At 34.5% G+C, this 12,219-nt stretch overlaps 1 protein-coding gene across 1 annotated transcript in view; it reads right to left on the bottom strand.

Moving 5' to 3' along the window:
* LOC106940698 (tyrosine-protein kinase SYK-like) overlaps positions 1 to 12,087 on the bottom strand; it is a gene marked incomplete at its 3' end in the record, with an annotated part of 44,818 nt that extends 32,731 nt beyond the window's left edge. The window contains exons 1-5 of the mRNA XM_015023501.1: positions 11,684 to 12,087; positions 11,469 to 11,592; positions 4,947 to 5,380; positions 2,732 to 2,892; positions 597 to 735 (exon numbers count right to left, since the gene is read on the bottom strand). Of these exons, the coding sequence (XP_014878987.1) occupies positions 597 to 735; positions 2,732 to 2,892; positions 4,947 to 5,348 (702 nt within the window). The remainder of the gene's footprint in view (positions 1 to 596; positions 736 to 2,731; positions 2,893 to 4,946; positions 5,381 to 11,468; positions 11,593 to 11,683) is intronic.
* Between the last annotated feature and the right edge of the window lie 132 nt (positions 12,088 to 12,219).

Below are 12,219 nucleotides of genomic sequence, written 5' to 3'. Positions count from 1 at the left end.
TTTTTTTTTACAATGTGGAGTTTAATGCCCAATGTGACACAGGTGTCGCAGCAATATTTGACAGATCTATTCTATATCAAATAGTTTTAGAAATGCTGTCAAACCATTTCATATGTGAGAAAAGATGTCTTATCTGAAGATTAGAATTGCTGAACCAGTGGAAACTCACCTTTGTTAAGAGAAAACAAAGTTTCCCAAATCAGCCTTCTGGTCACTTTAGCTGCCCATGTGCACTGATAATTTGAAAATGGTGCCTTCATTACCAAGAATCCCTAGTCACATGACTGAATCAAGATGTTCAGTAGATGTCACTATAAGGACCCATGGTGACACCGGTGTCACCATGGGTCCTTATGGGTTAAAGTTAACTATTTACCATAAATTAAAACAACAAATGCCAGAGAAACAATTTATGTGATTCTAAATAATTTTAGCTCTAGAAAAGTCTTTACATTCTTGGACTGTAAGAAATTAATATGTCACAAAAGCTACATCATCTACTAAGCTGCTAATGCTGACCATCATATTTATATTTATAATTTAATAGAATTTAAGTAACACAGAATCAACGAAAAAAAAAAAAAAAAACTGGTAACCTGCCACAAGGTGTCAAATTTCTTTCCATCAGGGATGGAGAGCTTTCCGGTGCCGTCTCTGTCAATGCGATAATGCATCACTTGACCTTCATGCAGTAAACATAAAGCATATGATCCATTTTGATCTCTCTGTCGAATTCTACACATGTAAACAGAAGAAACAAAGGAGATAATGTAGCATTAAACATTTGTATGCTATTGTTTCACTTTGTCATTTTGTCAGGTTGAATCTATTTTGTTACAGGAAGATAAGAGAAATGATCAATTTATTAACCACAGGGACTTTATTTGTTAAAATTAGGAACTTAATGTCCTACTAAACACAAGGTAAAAACTATACAGTTTAATGTAATATTGCAACAAACATATTGCATTTAGATTAAGTTTTATTCTAAATCAGGGGTGCTCAAGTACAGTCCTCGAGAGCTACCATCCTGCAACGTCTAGATCAGGGGTGTCCAAAGTCGGCATCCTGCATGTTTTAGTTCTCTCTCTGGTTTAACACACCTGCATCAAATGATGGCTCATTAGAAGGCCTAAGGAGAACATTGACGTGCTGAGGAGGTTGTTACTACCACCAGGGAGAGAAATAAAACATGCAGGATTCCGGCCCCGAGGATCCACTTTGGGCACCCCTGGTCTAGATGCATCCTTCTCCAATGACTGAATTCCCTCACTGAACGAGCCATTCATTTAATTCAAGGGTGTTGGAGAAGGGAAGCATCTGAAAGTTACAGGATGGCAGCTTGGGAGAACTGGACTTGAGCCACCCTGTTCTAAACTAATGTCTCAGGATAATGTTCCTTTAAAAACTGGACAATAATCAGAGTACCTTACTATTTACATTTCCTTTTGAACTAATTTATTAGTAGTTTAATGCAGTTTATTCAGTAGTATTGACTATTAACTGAATCATTAATAGTCAATAATTTCATTTATTTATTTGGATTACTATTCAAATTTGTTAAAAAGTTCAGTACAAGTCCTTCATTTTGTAATTTTTTTTTACTTTAGTTTTAACAGTATTTAACCACACCTGTTACCACACAGCATGTGAACTGTGAAAAGTGACAGCTGTGACTTGATAAAGCTATTTTCATAGCTCAGGAAGCCAAAAGGAACCAGCTAAGACATCATGACATAAATAGAAACCAGGAACTAAACAGCAACTCAAATAAATGTCCAGTGTTATGCTGAGAAAAGTAGTGTTCCCAAAATTACATTTAAAGTGCACAGGAAAGACAGACCATTATGTAATTTTGTTGTGCATCATACATAACTGTAATTTATGTTGCTAAATTTATGTAACAAGCTACTTCTTGAAGTATATTTAAAGTTATATTTTCAAAATAACTATAAATATACTTGCCATAGACACAGAAGGACTGCAATGGCTTTCTAAAATAAAACATGTCATGGAGTTGAGGCCATGTTTCAGAGGAAAAAGGCCACTTCCTGTAAGATGTTTCACGAAAAAAGGGGCAGTCACACTTTACCCTGTTCTCAGACTTCTTTTTACATGGCTACTTCAGGAAGTCCTTTGCAAACTGTCAAAGCGGAAACCACAGAGAAAGAGACAGAGAGAATGTGTGTGTGTGTGTGTGTGTGTGTGTGTGGGTGTATGTGCCTGTGTCTGATCATGCGACTCCTCTGCCTAGACCACTTCTGCCTCTTAAAGTTTGAGCTAAAACACATGCACTGACACCGTCCGCTTAAATTTTGAAGCTTAAACATAAATAAAAGTTAATATTACACATAAATTAGATAAATTTAAAACTACTAATAGATATGATGACAGAGTGGTAAATGACTTTTTTGTACTACTTTTTTTTTTGCAAACTTCTCCAATGTCAAAATTCAAAATAAGATCTTCATATACATGAAGTAGTGATACTACGTAATTAGAATAATTGGAACTTATTAATTTATTAAATTTTTTTAATGAATGAAAGTAATTATCGTTTTAATTAGACTGATTGTGACCTGAATCAAAAAGAATAAATTTTAAGCGAAAAAGCTGTCAAGTAAAAATGATTGAATATGCTTTCAAAAATATTGAAGTGTTGATATTATTAATAACTATATTTCTGCAGATTCTCTATAAACATGGTCTTGAGTAATTTTCAAATACTTACAAGAATTTTCCATTTGTTCGGGAACCATTCTGAAGCCTGGGCTCAGAGCTCTCTCGCGTTATTGTTCCATGGAACCAGGGCATTTTTTCATGAGCAGTGGTGGCAATGAGTTTCTCCAGCTGAGGCCTCTGACTGATGATAGCCTGTTCAAGGGCTGGACCCTATGTGCATACAAGACTTATTTTAAGCTCAAAGTTAAAATAAGGAGAAGATATAAACCAAGAATGAGTTGTCAGGCCTCATGCCTCACACTTAGGGTGTTTTCACACCTGATAATTTGGTGAACTCGGTTCTAGTGGGGACCAAATTTGCAACATTTGTTAGATTTTCAGCTGGTGTGGTTCTCTTTCACACTGCACTGTGTCAAATGATCCAAACTAGTTGAAAAACCTGTTCCCCTTGGTACAGGGCACAGAATCAAGAATTACTGATGGAAATGACAAAAAAAAAAAAAAAAAACTCCAAGGAAGACAGAAGCTACGGAGCCCCCTAGGGGACAGGAGTATTTTTCTTTCTTTTGCGTTCCCTGACAATAAGTTTTGCATTCTCTCGCAATTATGTACTGTTCAGTTCATGCGGCACTTTCTGCTATAATAGAAAGTTTTCGAAAGGTTTTTTTCCATGTACATTAGTATCTCGTTGTGAAATATCTAAAGTTTTATATCTTTCTCTTTAGGATACAAATGCACCACAAACCTATAATGTAAACTGAAACTTTCCATAAAAAGGAAAGAAATAAAAAATACATCCAAATTATTTGGACTATTTCTGAGTTATCATCACAGCATAATGAGTCATCTGACAGTTTTGATTTTTTTTGTACTGGTAGTCTGAATGGTTTAAAGAGACGTTTTCCTATGCAGTTCCATCTCAGCCTTATAGAAGCAGACATAAACATGTAGTGAATAAATCGATTTTCAATCAGTTTTTTGCACGAAAGAGTTAATAAAAACGTTTTCACTGAGGCTCTTTAAACGTGTATACATTTGAAATTTTAGATTCAAAATTCAATGTGACTGTATGGAAAATAGTCCAGCAAATATTGCAGTAAGCATATTGCGAGGGAACGCAAAACTTATTACGAGGTAATGCAAAAGAAAAAAATTCTACCATGTTCCCTAGCAGACTTTGTATAAGCGCAACTTACTTCTTCACAAAATGTAAATAAAAATTGAGTAGCAATTATGAGATTTTATTGGTTGTAGGATTTCTCTTTTGTTTTTGGTAAAAGACCACAAGCCATTTCTCCCTCTGGTACTAGACTAGCGCATTTGTTTTGGTTGTATTTACTGAGAACGCCCTGCACTGTAGTTCACTTCCTGTTGTTGGGGCGGCCTCTGGTCCTCTGGCATCCATATATGCATTTGAACCAGAGTTTGCTTCAATTGAACCTAGGTTTTTAGGCAGACCAGACTTTGCTCCTTTTGGTCCTCATTGGAGTTTGATTGCGCATTCACACCACCTCAAATGACTTTCTATGTAAATGGACTGGAGTTCAATTAAAGCGGACTAAACAGGGCTGGTCTGAAAGCACCTATAGTCACCACTAGTCTAACTCAGAAATAATAAAGTATTTATAGAGATAAGGTTTCATTATTTTCAAAAAATCATCCACAAAAATTGCTTCTCAAAGGACCTGTTACCAACACCAGGTTTCAGTGACCTAAGCATTAATTCTCCACTTATGAAAGTAAATCTGTTGGCTTTCTTATGGACACTTAATCAACAATTCTAAATGCTACATTGTTGGGCTGAACACCTCAAAAATATATAACACAAAAAAAGAAAGGAAAAATTGTAGCATATGGATAAAACCACACTAAATAGTCCTGTGACCTCCAGGGAAAGCAATGCAGACTGGGTTCTTTTCTGGTCATTTCATTTTTCTTGTCAACAAAAACTGTAAGTTTCAGAGTTGTTAAGAAACCCAAATGTTAATTATTAACCATGGATGTATATTGAAAATATGGAACAAATTTTCATTTTATTCATGTTTCAAAGTTTCTGAAATGTTGTAAGGTTGCCATGAATGACCAGTAAAGCAGCAAAACGACAATGATTAAAATATTTCAAGCTTACTTTCCTACTTTAGCTATTTTACTGCTGATATTTTGGTTAATATGTCACAAGTAAGTAATTGCTGCGCTACAAACATGGTTGTTCTACATAAAAAAAAAGACAATTTTACTATTTAAAGAGTCCAGCTCAAACTGACCTGCAGGTTCCAAGTCTGCTTCACATATTCCCGGATCAGTCTTTCCTTTAAGTCCTCGAAAGGACCAACCTTTGGCTGCATATTTTTGGGTCTGTTGCAGGGCTTCTTTAACAGACATACAAGACCATCCATCTCTTGAGAATGATAGTCTATCACATCTGTTGGGCACCTGTGACTCTTACCACCAGCAATAGCATACATTTCATTGGGTTGTCTTTCAATTGTGTAGTGGTAGAAGCGACCTGAATTAGAAACAGACAGTGCAAAGCCTCCAAGATAGTTTCGACTTTGCCGTAGTAAGTACAAGCCGTTGTTCATTCCTGCCTGTCTCAGATAGACTTCTGCCTCCTCTCTGGTTATGTTGCCGTAGAAGAATGGCAATGCATACACATTGTCAGCCATCTTGACTTCTTGGCAGCTTCTTTTTGAAAGTTCTGTCACAAAGATAAAATAATAATAGATAATAAGAAAATAATATATTATTGATCCCCAAACAGAGGGTACTTTTTTTGTCCCAGCATAGCACACAAAAATTCAGACAAGAGATAATAACAACAAAAATGATGATAATAATAATAATAATAATATAACAATGAGCAGTGATAGTCTTAAAGACACACACTCAGTAAATTGCTAAATATATTTTTATTATTTAAAATGCACAACTCTAGAACATGTCTCAAAAAAGAGCATGAAGTCATGAAGTGGTGTGGTGGAGGTGAGGCAGAACGCAGACGACCCAGGTTGTGGATGAAAAATGGTGGTTTTAATGATAAATAGCTCAAAAACAGTCCAGGAAGCAGGCAGCATGGCAGAGCGGAAGGCTAAAGCTCAGCACCGGTAGCAACTGAACACAGAACTGAAAAATGAGAGCCAACGCCGACACAGGACAAGTCGGTACAACTGTGACGACTCATACATACGACTTGTCTCTGTTTGTCGGATCCACGACAAGGATCCGACAAACACAGAGACAACAGGTGGACTTAAATACACAGAAGGTAATCACAGGGAACGAGACACAGCAGAGGAACAATCAAGGGGGAAGACAGAACAACACGGAGACTCACTGGACAAGGAAACTAAAAATAAACACAGAAAACTCAAATACATGCTCAAACTCATTAAATTTTCAGCTTCAGTGTGAAAATTTGAAGCAGACTGAGATTTTGGCTTTAACTGTATCTCCATAAGAATCAAAAGACCATGATTGGACTTCCATAAAAATATAGTTTTGAAATGTTAGTTTGCTTCAAATTAAAAATAAAAAAAAGATCAGCTATCCCTTACACATGGGTATCACATATTTTATGTATCACATCATGTGATGCATGTTTCACATATTTATCATATTTTACTGTCTCAAATGTTTTAATATGTGAGACAATATCACACATTTTCACATTTGTATCATGTTGTACACATGTTTTATGTGATACACATATGAAAATGTGATAAACTTAAGAAACATCCTACACATGAAAACGTGTAGCACATGTGTATCCCCTGTGATACACATTCGATGCACATGTGATGTATCACATATATTCCATGTGATACACATGTGGAAATATGTGAAGACCATGTGATAACATGAGAATCACATGGGGTTTTAAAATGAAACATTCCAAAGTCGCACGTATACATGTGTTTTTACATGTGATTCACATCATTCACATGTCATTCATACATGAACATTTGTGTGGACCACGTGAAGTTTTAATGTGGTACATGGGTTTCACATGTGACTTTCACATGTGAATTTCATGGGATTTTTTGTAAGGGATGTTTTGAATGCTCAATATTAAGCAAATTGTGAGGATTTGTTGTTTTTTTGGTGTTAATTGAGTGTCTGTGTTGTCACATCTTGTCTTTGATTGTTCCCAGCTGTGTCTTGTGTTCCCTGATTACTCAATGTGTATTTAATCTCACCGTTGTCCCTTTTTCATGGTCGGATCCCCGTTGTGCTTTTGTCAGTAGTTGTAAGTCTTGTCATTTGTCGTCACTTTGTCTCATTCCAGCCTAGTGTATTTCCAGTTGGTACCAGTGTCTGAGCTCCTAGCCTTACTGCTCACCTGTGCTACCTGGATTTTGTGTTTATCTTCATTGAAAGCAGAATTTCACTACAACCTGGGTCCACCACATTGTAGTGAAATGATGGTCATGAACCAGTACTGTATCTGTTACTGGTTCAACTGATCTCCTATTATCCTTTTTTTTTTTCTTTTTTTTTTTGCCACAATCATAATAGCTGTCTGATTTTCCTCATCCTCTTTCCCCCTTTTTCAGAGTTTGACTCCATGAGACCTGAAAGTTTCACTTCTTTTAGGCTTGGACCGATATTTCAGTGTGATATTTCCTGGTATGATTCAGTTGTGCCAGAAAAATTACAATCTGACATCTTCCATCATACTTGCTCTAGATTTTTCGTCAGGTTTTTGAAATTGCAGTGTATGACAGAACTGCATGCACTGTGAAAAGAAATTAGTTGGACAAACTTAACTGAATTGTTTCAATTGGTAACAAGTAATTCAATTAAGTTTACTAAACTTAATTTATTAATTTTAACCAACATAAGTTATGTATATCTAACTCAATATATTACGATCAGCTAACTCAATTCATTAAGTTCATCCAACTCAATTTAATTTTTTTTCTTTACCGAATTCATTAAGTGTGTTTAAAATGACAAATTTAAGTTAAAATTTACTCAGATCATTTAGTCTATTTCAAATAAAGAAGGAAACTAATAAATGATCGCTTTTTTACTTCAGTTAGACAGAAAAGTGAGAGGAAAGACAAGCAGCTAAGGTCATCTGGTAGGAAACAAACTTGCAACAGCTGTGTCAAGGTGCTTAACCCCCCACCACAGTATCTGGTTGGATCTGTTCATGATGAAGCAATATTGAACTTAATTGTTTTGAAACAATTATGTTTGTATCTTCCATCTGATGCTATGACACAAGCTCCACCAGGGACAGAACCTATATCTGCTGTGGTGGTGCAGTGGTCTTTGTCCTTGACATGGCCATCACTGCATGTCTTCCCCCTCTTATTTATTAAGTTAAACCATCCATCTTCTGTACACTCTTGTCCCTTAGTGGGGACAGAGACAGACAGGACAAACAACCATGCACACACACACTCACACCTAGGGATAATTTGGAGAGACCAATTAACCTGATAGTCATGTAAAAACATGACTATGGGAGGAAGCTGGAGAAAACCCACCATGCACAGGGAGAACATGCAAACTCCATGCAGAAAGACCCCAGGCTGGGAATTGAACCCAGAACCTTCTTGCTCCAAGGCAACAGTGCTACCAACTGTGCCACTGTGCAGCCCTTAAGTTAAACCAGCTTAATAAATTAAGTTGAATACACTATTTTCTTTTTTCAGTATACAGGATCTTTGACAAACCAAAATAACATGTTAAAACATACATTTAAGTTCTAGTTGCACTTTAAGTACAATGTGAGTGAGAATATAATTGTGTATATTTTAGTTTTTTAGTTTGGAACAACTTCAAAATTTGAGTAGATTTTCTGTAGAATTTAACAAAAGAAATCTGAATTATTTATTAGACAGAAATAAATTATTTGAGTAAGAGTGACTTAAGTTTGTCATGCTAAACACACTTAATGAATTAAGTTATAAAAACTTAGTAAATTGAGTCAGATGAACTTAGTGAATTGGTCAGATGTAGGATACGAAACTGGCATTGAACACAATTGTTTCAAATAAAGTCAAAGCAAAAAGTTCCTTCAAGTAGCTAGATTTGTAATTTTTAAGTTATTTGATCTCAAAAATGTAAATTGCCATCACTAAACCAACTGAATTAAGTGAGATTAATGTAAATAAGTCCATAAAATGAACTACAGCCAAAAACACTGCAAAGAATTACAAACTTTAATGAACTCATGTCTAAACATACAAGCAATGTCTGCCCCTGTCAGGCAATGTCCTGGCAGCTGGCAGCTGCAACTAAAAGTATTTCTCCAATCTAAATACTCATATTAGTAGAAAAAGACGTCACATGGTAGAGAAGTCTCCCTTTCTGACTCAAGGAAAGAGTGCCTGCTATTAAAATACTTCTCTCTGTCATAAACTGTATTTTCTCAAGTTAGGCCACCACAGAACTGCTTCAAAAGCTTAGATTCCATCATATCAACATTTTATGGATATTTACACATTACTTTACTAATGTCTAGGAGGCTTGGAACTTCAAAACGTCTGTAAATGTAACTATTCAAATGGATTAAAATATATCTTATAATGGATTTTAAAAAATCCATTAGACAAACCAGGGGTAGACATCATGTAAGGAGCGCTTTAAAAAGTTGTCTTTTGTTTTAAAAGGATCAATATCATGCTTCTGTATCAGCCTGGTGGGAATATCACAAAATTAATAGGTTTTCAGTTCTCTCATGTAGACCAACATATATTTCAAACAACCCCGACATTGTGCAAAATAAAAGGGTCCCAAATTAAATGGGAGATTTACCTGATGACTACTGGCATACTCTGACATTGGCCGTTTGTCTCTCTTGCTCTTATGTGAATGAGCATGAGAATCAACAAAGTTTAAATATAATTTAATATTTAAAAAAGAACATGGAGATCATGGAGAAAATGTTTGCTTGTTAGAATCTTAATCTATCTCTCAGTCCAGTTGAAACGTAGGACATTTTGAGAGCTGTGAAGGAAATACTGGCAAATTAAAATTATAATGATAGTTTTACATCATTATATCAACATTTAGTCAATCTGAGGTGGATTTTAAAACATCGTAGTGACCTCATGTTCTGTTATGGCCTAAAAAACTTCAAACTAACTTAGTTTGAAGAGTATTAAAACTAATACTCTAATAATACTTGTTTTTAAACGACTGAATTTAACCTTTAAGAAGTTAAAGGTCGTTCTAGAGCTAGAATAAAAGCATAGTTGCCTCCAATAGGAAACTACACCAGTTAAAAAAATCAACACTTCTACAAGCGAAGCTTGAATTTTCAAAACTCTTTCCATAAACCATGACAAATGCAAACACAAATGCACAAATGGAGGTACTTGTTGGCTACGACTAAAATCAGTGTAACCACTGAAACTTTTAAACTCTTAGCAATGCTAAAACAATAGAATGCTGTGAGCCACATTGCCAAAGTTAGCAGTGTACAAGAACCAGAAAATCAGAGTTTCTCAATCAGCAAATTTCAGTGCTTGGTCTTGTTTCAACCAGGAGTAAAATAGTTCAGAATTAATTTTATATTTAATGCTTTTTTAAAATAATGCTTACGGTACTTAAAAGCAATTAAAACACTATATGAATTGAAAGGAGAATTTCTATTATTATCATTATGTCAAAATAACCATAAAAACTTAATTGAATAGACAGGGAGCATATTTTAAAACTATTCAAGCAAAATAAAGTGACTTATTTCTTTGAGACAGAAGAAACCTATGTAAAAACCTAGCTACGCTATGAGCTATGCTAAGGTATGAAATACATCTCGTGGGCAAGTTTGACTTCCTGTATGTAATCATTTCTGTTTCCAGCAACCAATAAACGTAACAACACGTCCCAAACACCTATAGGAAGCTTTGACTATGTGACTTTATTTAACAGCAAAAAGCTTCTTGAAGTTTCCCAAATAAATAATTTCACATTTATGTTCAGTCTAAACTTTGAACATATCAAGGGTTTCAGTTTCAGGATGTAAATCAACACTTTTAAAAGTGAAGACTATGAAGTTGTTGGATTTATCAATGCAAACATCCAAATTAACATGGGTATTTTCCTCTGAACATGACCATTTTGAATTTGATCATTTTGAAACTCACCCATGTTTAGCTCAAAGATGCATTTTATATTGAAACTAATTTAATCTCAATAAACATGCATTTGTTTATTATCTGCTCAATATCTTTCCCCCAGCAGAGCTAAGAAGACTTTCACCACCACATCACACTTCCTAAACACCAGAATAAATAAAATTAAGATGTAAAACGTACCTCAGATCTAAAACACATGCTCAACATTCAGCAGACACTGTATCAAGGATTCAAGGATATTTTTACTGTTATACCACCTTGCTAGTTTGTGGTACAAAATTTGGACTCGAGTCCCAAAAGAAATTTACTACAGGAAATAAATAAATAATAAGGTAATTTAAGTGATATATATATATATATATATATATATATATATATATATATATATATATATATATACACTTGTTAGGGTGTTCATACCTAACAAGTGTATATATATATATATATATATATATATATATATATATATATATATATATATATGAACACTTGTTAGAAATCTTACTGTGTTTTCAGACATTTTGTCAACAGTATCCTTTATTAAGATTACAAAAACAACACTTAGAGCAAATAGGTTGGTTCTGGTGCTGTTTTTCCTTGCTTCATAAAGAAATAATTTTTGAGAACATTTTGAATTAGTATCAGTAAAGTCATACACATTTTTGGCAAAGAAAATTGCTTCAACGCACTTACTGAAAACCAGAACGTGTTCCTGAGACAGGTCCTTCCACAGTTCAGTTCTTTCGATCCTTCAGTGGCTTACAGAGAAATGTTAATCATATGAACAGGTCATCCAAGTACAAAGTTCATCCAGGTCCTAAAACATAAAGAATATCAAAATAAACCCTCCAAAAATGTGAGCAAGTTACAGGTGATCCTGGCAGTGTGGTCCAACAGGAGTAAACTACCTTCTGTCTAAGTGCTACATATAAGTTCTTAGGCTTCCTCATTTCAACAACTTCCTTAACAACTTTATTTTTCTACTTCCTTTTTTTTTAATCTGCCCACTGACCAACATGTCAGCGATATAAGAACTAAAGAACATCTCTCTCACATAGCTAACTTTAAAAAAAAATGCTTTGCTGTCTCAGTTCCAGAAAATATAATAACTAAAATACAGACATTGTTGGATTGGTAGTCAAAATACATCATTACAAATATAATTCTTAATAACATGAATTTATTTATTTTTTGTTGCAGTAGACTAAGATGATTGTGGTTGCAGTAAGCTGTCCTAATCTTGTTGTCACATGCAAAATGCAAGAACAATATGCAGAACCAAAACAGAAACAATAAAATGATTAAAAAACCAAAGTTTCAAAATCGAAATAAAATCAAATGTGACATTCTAGAAGGAAGCACAAATAGAAAATAAGTATTAGTACTTTACTTATTATCTATATTTTTCTTTAAAATGCTTAAAGCTTTTCCAATATATATATAT

The sequence above is a fragment of the Poecilia latipinna genome, unplaced genomic scaffold (genome assembly GCF_001443285.1).
Source record: "Poecilia latipinna isolate Pla-1442-1.1 unplaced genomic scaffold, P_latipinna-1.0 Scaffold3326, whole genome shotgun sequence".
NCBI classification, from domain to species: domain Eukaryota; kingdom Metazoa; phylum Chordata; class Actinopteri; order Cyprinodontiformes; family Poeciliidae; genus Poecilia; species Poecilia latipinna.
This window is presented reverse-complemented; position numbering and strand designations above follow the sequence as displayed.